The following is a 15,743-nucleotide window of genomic DNA, read 5'->3' on the forward strand; positions in this document are numbered from 1 at the left end:
TCGTCCCGCTCTGCTCTGCACTGGGGTGGCCTCACCTTGACTGTTGTGTGCAGTTTGGGGCACCACAATATAAGAAAGATATTGAGCTCTTGGAGAGTGTCCAAAGGAGGGCAACGAAGATGGTGAAGGGCCTTGAGGGGAAGCTGTATGAGGAGCAGCTGAGGTCACTTGGTCTGTTCAGCCTGGAGGAGACTGAGGGGAGACCTCATTGCATTTTACAACTTCCTAATGGGTGGAAGAGGAGGGGCAGGCACTGATCTCTTCTCTGTGGTGACCCAAGGGAATGTCCTGAAGTTGTTTTAAGGGAGGTTTATATAGGATATGAGAAAAAGGTTCTTCATCCAGAGGGGGCTGGGTGCTGAAACAGGCTCCCCAGGGAAGTGGTCACAGCACCAAGCCTGACAGAGTTCAAGAATGGATGATACTGTCAGGCACATGGTATGACTCTTGAGGACAGTCCTGTGCAGTGAGGCCAGAAGCTGGACTCAATGATCCTTGTGGGTCCTTCCCAACTTGGCATATTCTGTGATTCTGTGATCTTTAAAACTACTCTTTCAAATCCCTGATAGCTCACAGTGCAAGCATTCCACATTCTTCCAACACTTATGACTCGTTCATCTCTGTACAGCTATAGCTATGTAGCTCTATCTTTGCTGCTCACTCAGTAAAAGTAAGAAGACCTTTTAAAATTTAGGCTTGTACTCTTTTCTGCTTTAAGAACCGTACAGAGATCTAGATTAGTGAAATTTGATATATCCATTTATTATTGCTATTTTTGGCAATAAAATCAGGCCTACCTTATTCCACACATACTTCCACGTCACAGAAATATCACTTCCTAGTAGGTCTTTAACCCATTGAACTGGATTCTGCAGTATTTGTCCTTTACTGGTTCTGATCTTGCCATTCTTTAAGATTGTAGCTTTATGACTAAATTCCTAAAAAAAAAATAATTTCAACTCATATATTAAAAAATCTGAAATAACATTCTTGAAACACGAAAAATGCTGAAGAACAATATAGCTGACAAGTTGCAGCTAACTCTCTTTTTCTCTGAAAAAAAAGTGAAAGAATTTATTGCCACTATCATAAACTGTTATGTAAAATAAGAGGATTTATTCCACCAGAAAAAGATGTTGTAGCCAATAAGAGGACAAATCTCCCTATGTGTGTTTATCAGAATTGCATTTACATCTTATTTCCTCCTAGATATAACAAGGCTTTGAATAAATTAATTTGCAACAGTGAACTCAGGCACTCACAAGAGGCAAGTTGGTGCAACAAGGAACTGCTACTCAAATGCAATCTGCCTTACACATGTGGAACACGCATGCCACAGTGAAATTCCAGCAAAATGCAAAGATGAAACGTATTTGCATAAAAATTTCCCTTATATCAAGGGATATAATTTACATGTTTTAAGAGGAACCTGACAGTCTTATCTTATGCAAAATTAAGTATAAAAAAACTTATTGTTAATGCTCCTTTGATAATGTAAATACAGCTCAGTTCTGCAAACACAACCTCCAGAAGCACAACTCATTGTGCTTAATAATTGTTTATAATTGAGCAAAATAAATAACTGTTAAACAATTGTTTATAACAGAGCAAGTTATGGTTTTGTCATATTGGTCTTGGTTAGACTAACAGAGCTAAACAGTGCAAAAATCAGCTGTTGATAAACTCTATTAGAAGTTAGTAAAGTCACTTATCATGCACAAGGTTAAACAAATAAATCAGAAAAAGAAGATGATCCATCAGCAAATATTGAACCACCTCCTACTGTATCCACTGGCTTGGGGTGTCTCTAAGAATTTAAATTAAGATGATTAACCCAAATGTTTTGATGAGCACTCAATCCAGTTTCACAGCCTAGGCCTACAGAATTCAACAACTGCATTCAGCCTGCCCAAAGCTAACCGTAGATATGGACTATGCACCAGCTGTATGTTGTTATCAAGTACATCTCTATAATGAAAAACGAAAATTTATTGATCATCTCCTCTTTGCAACGCAACAGACACTGGTTTCTAAATATCGATCTCTATAGCACAGTCCTCCAAGACATAAATGAATGTCATTTTCATCCTAGTAAAGATCACTGACTTTTCTACACTCTGAACACCAGTACTTCAACAAGGGGTTATAATTCCTTAAGATCCACATGCATCAAGCTGGTATCAAAGATAACTGTCTTGAGAAATGACAGTAACCATACTGAATTCTTCATCCTTTGAATTAGTCATCATGAAGTTCAAAGGAATATTACATGTTCTTTAAAGAAAAGAAGCATGTCTACATACCTATCATACGGACCACCCTAGAGCCTTGTGACTTACACTATCTTGTTACTAACACAAGACTACATGAAATGGCAACTCTCAGCAGAAAAGCATTCCTGAGTAGATTATAGGTGTAGAAAAAGGTGTCCTTTCTACATTAACTGCACCTGGTGAGTTGGCTGAAGAGAATCTTTCATGTTTTTATCAATATGCTGCCCTGCAAATAACTAGCTCTCATGTGGGAATTCAGTCAATAATTCCCTCATTTGCTCAATACTAACCAGGCCCCTGCCAGCTGCCTTGCAAATCTGCTCTGTATTTGGAGGGACATGGACATGCTTTTCTATTAAAAAAAGAGGTTTCTTTTTATTTTTTTATTCAAATATGGTTTGTACCAGACTGTAAAATTAAAGAACCAGCTAGCCTACAAGCAAGAAATTTTGCATGTATTTATGTGTATGAAATCCTTGATGTCACAATTCTTTATTTGAGGGACTTGCTTCCAAAAATCACATTAAATCACAAAACGTTTACGCTCTTGCTCCTTCCTTCTGGTTCTAGCAATAGGAAATATTAACAAACTGATAATGCAAAGTCAAACACAAATTTTACACATGCAATAGTCTGTGTGTTATAGTTACAGGTTGATAAAAGACTTCATCCATAGCATTTTCCTTTAAAACTCATAAACATTTATCTGTAACCAACGAACAAACACATTCAATAATGAGTGCTGAAGACACAGACTGAACTGTAAGAACTGCTGATTCCCCATTTTATTGTGTGGGGTTTTTTCATTATATGCTAATATTAATATTATTAGATCTCAACAATTACCTGCAGTTTGAATTCTAAAACATTTTCTCCTGGCTTAATCCTTCCCAATTCAAGCAGATCTATCAATTGAAGTTTTTTCTTACTTTTCCGTTCATACCTCACTTGTTTTTGTTCCCATTCCTGGTTACTATAGCTCTGTGAAGATTTCTCACTAACATTTACTCGAGAATCTCTACTTGAGGTAAGATTTGTAAGCACCAAGTTGGTATTAAATGAATTCTCACTACTCCAAAAGACCATTTGCTGTGAAGTATTAGGGAAGTTCTTCATAGGTGCTAAAAAATTTACTTGCTGCTGCTGGAAAGCTTCTTTCTTGTTTACATATCTGTGTAGATTCCCATGTGTAATAACCTGCAGGCAGTCACTGGCTGGCTGACAGACATTCTTATTCACAATATTTAATGTGTTGGTCACTGAAGTGGGATTTAGAGACTTGTTTCCTTGTGCTGCAAATGCTACACAATCAATGTCTTTTTGCTGTGAGCACCTTGTTTTAGCAGTGGAAACAGCAAGTTCTGAAGGCAATATCACCACTTCCTCAGCGTTTGTCAGCTTCGACATGTTGTCAAAGGGATATTCTCTTACACTGTTTTCAGATGCCAAAGCATGATCAGAAGCCTCTTTGCTTCTAATTGCTTCTTTATTTGCTCCTGTCTCATCCAAGCAGATGTGTGGATGCTGGCTGCAGTCCTGAGCTGAAAATCTATTTTCTAAAGAGACATGTGCTCCTACTCTGTTTCCATTAGGCATGCTGGCACCAAGCCCCATACTAAATGTAACTACATCAGGACACGTGATTTCATCAGCAGTTAAACTTTGTCTTACATCATTTCCATGGAAAATAATGAAGTTTGAGCTTTGCTTCTCTGAAGATGATGAACTGAACATTTGCTTTGTTTTTCTGTAATTTTGTATTTTCTGCACTAATTTTTCCTGGTTTTGGGCAAGAGTCAACAGACTCTTTTGCCTAGAAGCAAGGTGAACCAATTGTTTCCTCAGTGCTGCTCCTTTTTTGAAAGATTCCACTGAAGCCCTATAGAAAATAAAAAATAAGGACATCAGAGTTACTGTAAACACAAAATAAAGACAGTTTAATAGATGTAACCTACTAAGAACTGGAATATATTTCAAAGGACTCTGCCAACACCTAAAATTTCAACAATATTTTTATCCTGTTTGAAGTTTAAAGTTCAAATCACAGGCTTATGGACAAACTGCAGAATCTCACAGCAGGATGTAGAAATAAGATGCAAGTAAGAATCCCGTAGAATTTGGATGGAAAGCATCAAAACAACCTTGTACTCCTACACCACCCTTAATTCACAGAATCCAAACTGGGTCTGTATTATAACTGTCTGCTCTTTTATTATCACAAATAATAATACTTCATTGATTTCAATGCCTTTGAGGTTCTAATTTGGAGCCTTCTAAAATGAGCTCAGGATGAACTACTGAAGGGTGATACTATCAGAATTTTTTTATGGTGTACATAACAAAACATTTTGTGAAGGTACACTGTAATAGTACCACCTGACCATTAAGAAAAGAGAATAGAGTAGCTTACCTGTAATACCCAAATATTTATCACTTCCCTCTGGAACAGTTTCAGTCTCAGTATTAAAATGCAAATAAATTTGTGTAGCTATTAATTTTACTGTCCTTGTTTCTTAATTCAGTCACTAGTTCGTTCGCAAGGATAATTTGGAACCCTAATTCCTCAAAATTTTTTTTATTATCTTGTAATTCACACGTTACATTTTATATCTGGAAAAATAGCTTGTGGCAGAAATATTTCAGTCTCTGCTCAACAGCCTGTATGTTTTGCTGTGGGTCTACCTGGGAGCTGTACACGCTGCTTTTACATAACCAACCAATTCTGCTCACACAAACATTATGGAGACATCCTCAGAAGCTGGCCTAGAAGCATCCATTAAACAGGATGCTATATTCTTATCTCACCACATGACCAGCACTGAGGTAGTCCCTCTCAGAAGGAAGAAAAAAGAGGTCTTGTGAGAGCTGGAGTCATGAAGCTGACAATTCACACAGTCCATGCTCACACTAAGGTGAGCACTCCTATCCTACATTTGAGTTGTCTTCACAAGATATGAATGTCTGCAAGCATGCTTCAAGCCATTTCTTTAAATGGCTCTTGTGGGCTCTTGGCTGAACACTCCTAATCTAGGGGTGCTAAAGAAACAAACCAGAGGCAGGGACAGTCCAAATAGTGTCTTGAGTTGCTACTACTTTCCCCCATGATGCAGCTCAAAATTAATGTCTTTGCTCAATACCTCCATTTCCCAATTTCTTCTTAGGTATTTTTCCGCACTTTTTGCATGTTCACTACTGAATTTCAATGCTCACTGTGCGCACAGCAACTGATTTGTATGCACTAGCTCAACTGAAGTTTTTCCTTGATGTAAACACTTATTGGAGGTAACCGAAGCCAGTGTGGATCATGCTCCCACAAAATCGGAGTGAAAACCACATAGATTTACTTTCATGTCACTGTATGCTAGTCTCCTAAAAACCTCTAACACTACTTCTATGAAGAACAGCTTCCTATCAATATAATCCCTCTATTCTACTTACCTGTATTTTTTAGCAAGGGCATCCCTCTCTGTTTTCTGGCTAGCAAGCATTTCATTCAAAGTATCTTGTACTTGAGACAGCCTTTGTATATACACATCTGTTCAATATTTTGAAATAATCAAAATTACGATGGTAATAAACAGTAGAAAATAATTACAGTAATATCCTTTTTAATGTAGCAAATACACAGCCAGAATATGAAGATACAGTTAGAGCAGTACCTTATATCGTCATGCATATTGATAGCTCTTTACAACTGGATTACTTTTAATGAAATTCTTCAGAATTAAATGCAAGCTTAACTTAAAGAAAATAGCTTGTACTGGAAAATTTTGAAGTGCACGTACTTTGTCTAGGAAATTACTAAGAGAAATTGGTAGATTAAAGAACTGCCCTATGGATGATAAGCACTGAAAATTTTGAAGTTCTTTGGGTTGCAAAGAGCTACCTACCATGACAATTATACTGAGGATACCTGCAGAAGTTACACAGTCTTCAGAAAGTGCATAAAACTTTTATGTTTGAAGTATTATAAAATAGTTTAATGAACCAAGACTGTTCCAAGTTACATATAATGATAAAAGCATATCTATCAAGTTTTCACAGTTTCAAACCCATATTATAAACTAGAATGATAAATTGTCCCTTTTTGTTAGTTATATTCTTCCAAATTAAGAAGAACAAATATCAACTCCTCTTTATATAACCTATCTCTTAAGACATATAAGGGAGGGCTAGAAGTCACAACCAGTGGATACCACTGGGATAATTTGCTAAACATGCTTAAAGTCTACAACAGTCAGTGTAAGATTTTCTTAATCATGAAAACCAGGAAATTATAGGATTAAAATTAGCATTTGTAAAATCCAAACTGGTTTTACAGCATCTACAAGATATTTACTTACTCAGTAATACGTACATACTGCTCTTATTAAGGCAGCTTAATAGTGAATTTGAATCTGCTATTTACAGTAGGTTTCATGCATGCAAATACCTTGAGAATTTATTCTATGTTTTTAAGTTTGTCAATGTACTTCCATGTTCTTGTTCAGTCTTGTGCCTCTTCAGTAGTAATGATTATGACTTAGTTTAAGATGTGCTATATTATTAATGCTTTTGCCAGTAGTGGTAACAGAGCACCATGTTCATTTCTCTCATACTCCTAAACAGGAGAAGTCTGATAATTCTTTTCGATCTTTTTATGAAATTGCACTTAGCTCTGTCCATAGGCTCCTGCCCATTGTATCAGCTACCTGCTTGTCAAACATTTTTCAAGAAAACATACCTATTTTAATTAAGAGTTCATTCATCACAAATTTGCTAAACTATAAATCTGCTTACTTCCATATTTCACATTTCTTTTTAAAAGGAAAAATTTACTTGTAAATATAATTTGAAAGCTCCATCCTATATTCAGGAAAATAAATTTAGAAACAAACCCTTTCTTTCTGTCACGAATCCAAACTGTTTCATGGGCATGAGCTGCTCCAAAATGAACAGCCCTGCCTAAATGGCAAAGGCAGCTGGGGAGAGAGGCCTTCGTCAAAGGCATTCCTGCAGCAAGCTATGCCAACTTGAAGAGTCACGGCACAGACATAAAAGACTCCAACTGCTTCACAGCAGCAGCATCATAATCTCCTAGGAGGTCACTGTCACTTAGTAAATTCTTGAGATTAAGCTGAACTGAGATTTGATAGCCTAAGACAAATTACACCTCTGGGCATCAGTATTTCTGAAACTGTCCATCATCCACAGTGTCTGCCTAAAGAATTCTCTTTTTTCTCTCATAAATTATTTCAGTCTCCTGGAAGTCCTGCTACAGTAGAATGAAAATGCTGCATCTGCTACTTTACATACAGACATAGATGTTCTTGATCATGGAGAGGCTCCTGTACTTGTAACTGAATAATGCTGCCAACAGTGGGCATTCTTATCTAATGATCCATTTTCATATAATCAGTTCACTTGAGATCTGTGCCTCCAAGTGGCATGCTTACCTTTTTTGTCAAAATATTCATTCCTATGTAAACTGGAAATACTTCAGGAAGTGCACTTACCTGAGAGATGCTATTAAAATCTTATTCTCTAAAGATATATTTTCCAGAGGAGATAATCAAAATATATTGCATGCAATAACATTAAAAACAATTATATTACCAAAGATATTTACCCTCTAAAAATAGGTAAAACACTTGAATTTATGTCTACCTGCATCTTTGGAAGTTCTCAGTTCATATAGCAACAGTTCTTTCTGCTTCTTTTCTGTATCTTGTATGGCAGCAACAGACTCCTGTTAACAAACATAAAATTACATTAAGAAGCAGAGCCAAGTGCACCATAAAAACAGGCCATGATACATGGCCTGCGGTTTAAGTATTGGTGGACTCAAGTCATTCCAGACAAGGAATTACTATGTAAAGGGAATGGGGCACCGGTAAGACAGACATACATACTGTCAAGGGCTTGCTCTGCAAGGGGTTGTCACAGTCTGGTTTTACCTAGGCATTCAAACTAGTCCATACTCAGAGACCCACCTCTGAGCACACTGCAAGGATTAGACAGTGAATTTCAGCATGACAGCATCACCTAGGCAATGCAGATACGGCCTACAGACACCAGCAAGAGCTCTCCTGACAATCTTCCTGGTTGTTTTACATTAAGATAAACGATTTCTAAATACCTTTATCATGAAGCCAATTCATTACTGTTTCAAAAAGAACCCTTTTGGAAACGTGATGAAAAGCCTCAGGACTCATGACATTTTTTCTATTCATATAGCCAGTAAGAAATATAAATATTGAATACTTTTTGTACAATAAATGTAAATGCACAGGAATCATTAAAAGAGCGAATAATAAACACACTTGTATATGTAAAACACAACTTACCTACTATAAACCTCTGCATGATGCTGTTTTTACATACATTTTAATGGAGTAATTATTTACATTATATTTTTATATTATTCAGTCAGCAAATGTCACTATGCACTACTACACTAGGAAGCAGTTTAACAAAACTCTGGTATCTATACTTACTCCACTGTATTTCTCATGTTGTGGCTCCCAAGCTGCATCATCATTTTTACAGTAGTCAAAGCAACAAAGTTCTGATTTCCTCTCTCCATAATTCAGAAAAAATAAATAAAATTTAATATGAATTTGCAGAAGCATAATAGGTTACAAAGATACAATGGCAGATCAAATAATAAAAAATATCTTGTATATAAAAATGAAATCAAATTTAGGTAGCATAAGGAAATAAGTCCTTTAAGTTAACACTTTGAAAACCACTTATTTTCCTTCCCGTGATGGGAAATATGGATAATAACAAAATTTGAAGACCTGAATATCTTCTTATACCTCATTCTCTCAAAAAAGCCAAAACCCACTCATGTATCCTATTTTCTGTAAATAAATTAATATAATTCAATAGTTAACAGAGTTAAAAATATCAGTGCCAGGCAATACGCACATCCACAAATCAGCATTATTTGAATGTACATTTTTTTTTCTTAATACTATGGGGTAATACTATAATTTACACTACAAAACCAACATACCACTACCTCCAGTTGTCGGAACGGGAAGTACAGAGTCTATAGCACCATAAGACTTCAGAAGTTCTTTCATTTCTTCATCACAAGCTTGATCCACAGCACTTTTCCCTGCTCCATTCCTTTCAAAGGGATTCGCTCCATGCTGCAGTAGAATCCTGACTGCCTATTATGTATTTTTATTATTTGTATTGCGGTAATTCTTACTGTGGACAACTATGTGTGTTGTATCTAACATAAATCACAAATAATACCCATACAAATAAGATACTCTAAAACTTGTTACACTTGCAATCCAAATTAAACAAACCAGATTAACTGGCTATTATCAATACAAACACTTCTAATCTTACATTTCTAATTTTTCCATTAAAATACATTAATAGTTCACAAATTGTCATTAAACCTATCACTTTTATGGTACTGTTATACAAAGCAATTACAAAACATCATATATCTAAATTAAAAGGAGTTGGTCAATTGAATTAAGACCAAAATGCAAAAAAGAAGTGGATTTTTTTCTTTAATAGCGGTTTCGGTTTTCTGGTTACATGAACTGATAATTTTTTTCCTAATTCCAAATAACCTGCAAGTCTGCTTAATTGTAAAATGTGGAAATGAGATTAGTGGCACCAGTGGAATCATCTATCCCCTAAAATCCAGATGATATGAAAGTGCTGATGACGTCAGAGCTCGGATGTCAAAGAATTTTCGTATGTTTGATTCCCAATTTTAGCATTTCTTCTTATTTCTTACACTCAGAGCGCAGTTAAGTATGAGAAAGTATCAGAAAGACAATATTCTCTTGAAGTTCAGAATGTCCTCCATTGGTTTTCCCTCACAATACTGAATAATAAGCTTATATGTTTGCAAGAACCCTAATGATAGTTTGGCACCAGGTCTGTGAATCATCCCCTTTGTTTGACCGTTGTTCACAGAAAAAGATAAATGAGATCAAAAATGTTCCTCTGACAGAAATAGAAGTAGTATGTTTGAGCCAATCTGGCATCATCTTTACACTCAGTTCACCGGAACTCACTCTGCCAAAAGAACACTTTATTTATTCGTGTGCAATGCTGGGCCCCACAATTTAAGAATGATGTGAAGGTCCTCGAATGTGCCTGGAGGAGGGCAACATGACTGATGAGAGGGCTGAAAGCCACGTCCTGCGAGGAGCCAGTAAGGACTTTGGGCTTGTCTAGTTTGGAGAAAAGGAGGCTGAGGGACAACCTGAAGCTACAGCTTCCTGAGCAGGGGAAGTGGAAAGGGAGGTGTCCATCTCTTCTCCCTGGGATCCAGTGATAGGATGTGTGGGAATGGTTCATAGCTGTGCTAGGGCAGGTTTAGACTGGACATTAGGAAACATTTCTTTACTTTGAGAGATGGTCAAACACTGGAATGGGCTTCCTGGAGAGCTGATCAATGCCCCAAGACTGGGGCATTTGGACAATGCCCTTAACAACATGCTTTGATTTCTGGTCAGCCCCAAAGAGATCAGGCACTTGGACAAGAGGATCACCATAGGTCCCTTCCAACTGAAATAGTCTATTCTGTAGAACCATTTTTAAACAGCAGGCCTAGAGTCTTTACAAAAAAGAATTTTTTTACAATGGAGACGGTGAGACACTGAAACAGGTTGCCCAAAGCAGCTGTGGGCACCCCATCCCTAGAAACATTCAAAGTCAGGTAGGACAGGGCTTTGGGCAAGCTAAGCTAGTAAAAAAATGTCCCTGCCCATGGCAGGGGGCTTTGTGGCCATATGTTCCTCTGCTTAAGCCATAACCACCAGGGGCAGCTGTGATGGTTGCATCCAGCTTACCCAGACTTCGGGGGATGAATGGTAATAAGGTAGCCAAAGACTGTCTGAAACAGTGACCAGCAAGGTGTCTTGCTGGTATGCAAAAATAACGGACAGCCCTGGGCTCTTCAAGCTCTCCTGCACAGCAGTGGTCTGCACACCAGGATTTCCCCTTGAGCAGGGACATCTCTCAAGGTTGCTCCTCAAGACTGAGAGACTCCTTGCCATAGCAGATTCTTAGTGATTAACTGCATGCTAAACTTTGATATGTTAGCTAACTGATAGAAAGGATTGATTGCGCACACGTAATCCTTTAGATACAAACTGCTGACTGAGTCTGGGACCAAGTCTGGATCTAGTCACCTGAGATGGAGTTCAGAAAACAAGGGGGTCCTTTCTGGACATCATGACTCAACAGGAGGGTCCCCCTTCCAGTTCTGTTCCTGTCCTCTATGCAGTAAATAATCAATGTATCTTGTCTCAAATCTTGTTAAACAACTGTCACATTTACCAGTGAACTTTGCTAACTCACTCTTTTCTATCAATGAAGTATATTATTTCTTCTCTCTTACGTGTGAAATGCATCACTCCTCCCTGCAGCAGGGTTGGACTAGACAATCAAACCAAGAATGCTCAATTTTAGTATTAAAAAGCCCAAACCTGGGAGAAAACCAAAGGAAGTTTCTGAATTTTTATGATCTGTCTGCTGTACTAAAAAAGGCAACTAACTGTACAATTTCAACTGTCACTATTGAAAAATATTTCTTTCTCTAATTTGGATCACTTTAAAGAATCCTACTTTATTTCCTAAATGCAAATCTACACTACAATTGTATTAATAACTTGAATGAAAAGAGGATTTTGCTCTGCTGGCCCTCTGCTGGAAATCAGTTTCAGGAAATCTTACGAAAAAGAAAAATGTACCTCCAAATAATTGCCAGAAACAGCATCATGTATTGGTAAAACACCATCCAGACTTCTGCTGTTGACATCAGCACCTGCTTTCAGTAATTCTAAGATCACATCTGTAAATCCCCCATTGGAAGCTTCGTGAACTGCTGTCCAACCTAATAAAGGCAAGACGACACATACAGCACACATCTGATTTGGAAAGATCCACACAGATCGCTTAGTAGTGATTATACATTTTACTGCATTTAAGATAAATCTTATACAAATAACCACCTTGAAATGCCTAGGTCAACTATTTTCTGTGTAATTCAGTTTACCTCAGAGAAAAATCCAATATTAAGCAGAAAATATACTGCTTTCTTTTCTACTACAGTACTAAAAATAATAAAAGAAACAAAACACTGGAGCAGAAAAACTCTAAAAATTCAGAAGCACAACAGTAATAGTCTGATTTCTAATCTCAGTACTGTTTTATAATATTAAGTCTGCCAGGCATCTAGAATAGAATACGATGCATTTTGAGAGTATGAAAACAGAAACATGTTATACATTTAGGCAGAGAAAAAATAAAAGATAATCTTGTCATCTGGTTTTTGTCTTTATTTCCTAAGGAAATAACACCTGTCTGAATGTGCTTCACACACGTACATATACATGTGTATGAGCATTATTTCTCTCACCAAACTTTCAAGTTCACTTTCTGTACACATCTCTGAAAACGTGTCTTCAGCAGAGAAGCAAGACCCTATTAATACCCCTGCTGAGAAAAGGTCTGCATTACTTCCATGCTGAGACGCAAAATCCAGGTATTGATTGTGCTTGCACTTGTTTAATGAATTCCTTTTCTCTTCACAATTTTAAGTCAAGAATCCATATTTATACTACAAATTATGTAACATTGTATCATAAACAAGCCCATAAGAGAGTAATTTTCAAACCTGCATAATCCTGTTCATTGACACAAATTCCAGATGATATTAGAGTCTTCACCAAGGACAAATCTCCTCTCTTAGCAGCAATATGCAGCTGAGTTTCCCCTTTTTCATTTCTCCTAATTTTCTTCTTTCCTCCAGTTCTTGAATTACAGGTAGTGTGTACAATTACAGGTTCCTTTCTGGTAGATTCTAACGGCATATTGGGTGTTCCTTAGGAAATTTTTGCACAAAGAATGTTTAATTATAAACAGAAAATTAAGCTTCATAACTCATTTGAATTACTGTAAATGTGTGCAATACTGTTGCTTTAATTAGTCAATAACATTAACTGACTACATCAAAAGGTTAGAAGGTAGTGTGTAAGAGCTCAGACATCAAACAAAAGAAGTTAAAGTTCAAATCTAGATGATTTAACAAGGGTACAACAAATGTGCGATGAAACAAAAGGTAACAAGGTTTAAGTTCTATACTGTATAGAGGTGGGGAGTATGTTATGTTTCTTCATGGACTGCTTTCAGGCTACCAGGCATGGCTGCTAAATACATAAACTACACACATAAATGTATTTAAGAAACCATATAGAACTATATCAGTTCCTAATTCTGTATCAGGGAAAAGATAGATATGTGTATCTATGTAAGATAGATATCCGTATACATACAGATAGGTGAATATGTATCTACATACATATCTATAAATACATGAGATATTTTTACAGCTCTGATGTGAAAAAGTCCTGTAGGCTGATTAAAAATTTTTGATTAATGTTTAGTGGCATAAATTGTCTTTTAATTAAACCTGTGCAGGATTGGACCCATAACTGTAAATAAACTTGATTTAATCCTTACTGGTTCACAGAGCAAACAACACTCACTTTAAATTTTATCATGTGATCATCAGACAGATTTTAATTCTGAAGCTTTAAATTCTAATTCTGAAACTAATTCAAATTATAAATTCAAATTGAAATACAAAAAATAAAACAGATTACCGAAGTAGTGATTATGCACGCAGACTAAGGACAACCCCCTCCTCAAACTGCAACCAAAAAGACAAGGTATATAAATCTTCAAAAGCTCTATCATGCATGTTAGCTTTTTAAAAACTCCTGTACTTTTCATTATAATACCATGCTATCAATATTTTCTTAAAAATTCACAGTGGTCTTTCTCTGTTCTCTTGAAAATCTGTAATTCATTCAAGAAACCTGACAGTGTAAGGTTTAAAACGGGTGTTTTGCATGCTCTTATCCTTGGAGATTTTGTCAATTATTCCTATGAACAATTAGTTGCTGCATCTTCCTCTTCTCATCAGACAAGCTGTTTTCTCAAATATTTGCAGTCAGCAGTATCCACTGGTATCAAACATCTTCCATGATTTGACAGCTGCCTTTCTTCAGGCACCTCCTGCACTCTGGAAAATTTGCTTTTCCAATGTTTCCTTGAAGGTAAACTACTGAGCTTGTCATCCAAGACTATTTGGAAGAACATGAAATTATATTAGAGACAGACATTCACTGAGGATATATACATACTAACTTCAAACTATCCTGTTTAGGCATTGCTCCTGCCAGACTATGGTAGCACGGAGCTCACTGTAGGCTTTTCAAACCTGTCTGAAAGCATTCAGGTAGTCCTCTTTGCACTGAGGGTGCTTGGCCCACACTGTATTGGCAACCAGAAAAGCTCAAGAGTTCATTTTTTAAATGAAAACTGAAATTCTAGAGCACACAGAGCCATCACATTATTAAAATACTTCTCCAATTTGAGACCTACTTTTCCATAAGATAATGTATTGTGTTTTGTCTAAAAGATTCTGGGTTTGAACTCCCAAAGCAATCATCCGCTTTCTGGTTCTTCCTTTTCTTTCCCTTTGATTCATGGGAGAATGTCCTAGGGACTGTTTATAGACATCTAAGAAAAAAAAAGGCACATAACAGCCCATTAAGCTAATGACCCTTAGCAATACTGGCAGCCAGTGAACAGAAATAATTGCAGAGTTTTCCAGTTAAATTGCCATGCACAACAGTTTGCTTCACGGGCTGTTAGGAAACATTTGCAAAAGCATAATGAGACACTGGTATGTGAATCAAAATACTGGTTCTCTGTAGGATGCACTGCCAGGTGGGTCATGAGCAGGAAAGATCCAGATCTTGGCAAAAATAAAGTCCACTCCGCAAAGTATAAAGATAAAATGAAGAGATTACAGTAACCAGTAATCAGGCTAGATCAGGCTGACATACCTCAACAACTTCAACTTTGTGCTTAAAAAAGACAATTGAATACCTCAACATTGGTCTAAGAGCAATTATTTCCACAGGTTGAACTGTAAGAAAAGAAGCAAGCTGTTTGTACCTTCCTTCTGTATAAGCACATTAGGAATGTTGGGAGCCTAGTAAGTGACTGATTGTAGATGACAGTGGCTTTGCATCATTTCAGAAGAAAAATTTTTATTCAAGAACAGAATAATATATGGAAGAGTAGTGGGAGGTAGGAACAATCAGATGACATACTATGGCCAGCTAACGAAGAAAAGGCATAAGAGCAAAAAATCTGAAAACTCCACAAGTAAGAAAACATTATCCCATCTTCCCTTTTTTCCTACTGCTATCTGAATGTTATTGTCCTGGACCCCAAACTTATTAAGGCCTTCAACTGTACAAAGGGCTATACCTTCTTGCACCACCTCTCAAATGGCAACACTCTCCTGGTATGAAGGGAATAATTAAATTTTATCTGAACAAAATATTACCTGAAGAATCTCTTTTGAGGAAAAAAGCTGCCTGGCTTTCCCAGTGGAGACCAAAATGTAAGACGCATGTTCAGAATAAA

The 15,743-nt window shown here is 36.8% G+C and overlaps 1 protein-coding gene across 13 annotated transcripts in view; it reads right to left on the bottom strand.

Annotated features, from left to right (window-relative positions):
• ANKRD31 (ankyrin repeat domain 31) overlaps window positions 1-15,743 on the bottom strand; it is a 62,596-nt gene that overhangs the window by 16,078 nt on the left and 30,775 nt on the right. For 9 of the 13 annotated variants that reach the window (XM_027671541.1, XM_027671547.1, XM_027671544.1 and 6 more), the window contains 8 exons: window positions 12,916-13,122; window positions 11,990-12,132; window positions 9,274-9,433; window positions 8,750-8,832; window positions 7,920-8,001; window positions 5,712-5,808; window positions 3,120-4,152; window positions 798-938 (listed from right to left, as the gene is read on the bottom strand). In XM_027671541.1, the coding sequence (XP_027527342.1) occupies window positions 798-938; window positions 3,120-4,152; window positions 5,712-5,808; window positions 7,920-8,001; window positions 8,750-8,832; window positions 9,274-9,433; window positions 11,990-12,132; window positions 12,916-13,122 (1,946 nt within the window). Of the gene's footprint in view, window positions 1-797; window positions 939-3,119; window positions 4,153-5,711; window positions 5,809-7,919; window positions 8,005-8,749; window positions 8,833-9,273; window positions 9,434-11,989; window positions 12,133-12,915; window positions 13,123-15,743 lie in introns of those variants that run through there. The other 4 variants (XM_027671540.1, XM_027671543.1, XM_027671542.1 and 1 more) reach the window with 4 other exon arrangements.

Source organism: Neopelma chrysocephalum, unplaced genomic scaffold (genome assembly GCF_003984885.1).
Source record: "Neopelma chrysocephalum unplaced genomic scaffold, ASM398488v2 Primary Assembly neopelma1_97102, whole genome shotgun sequence".
In the NCBI taxonomy this organism is placed as follows: Eukaryota; Metazoa; Chordata; class Aves; order Passeriformes; family Pipridae; genus Neopelma; species Neopelma chrysocephalum.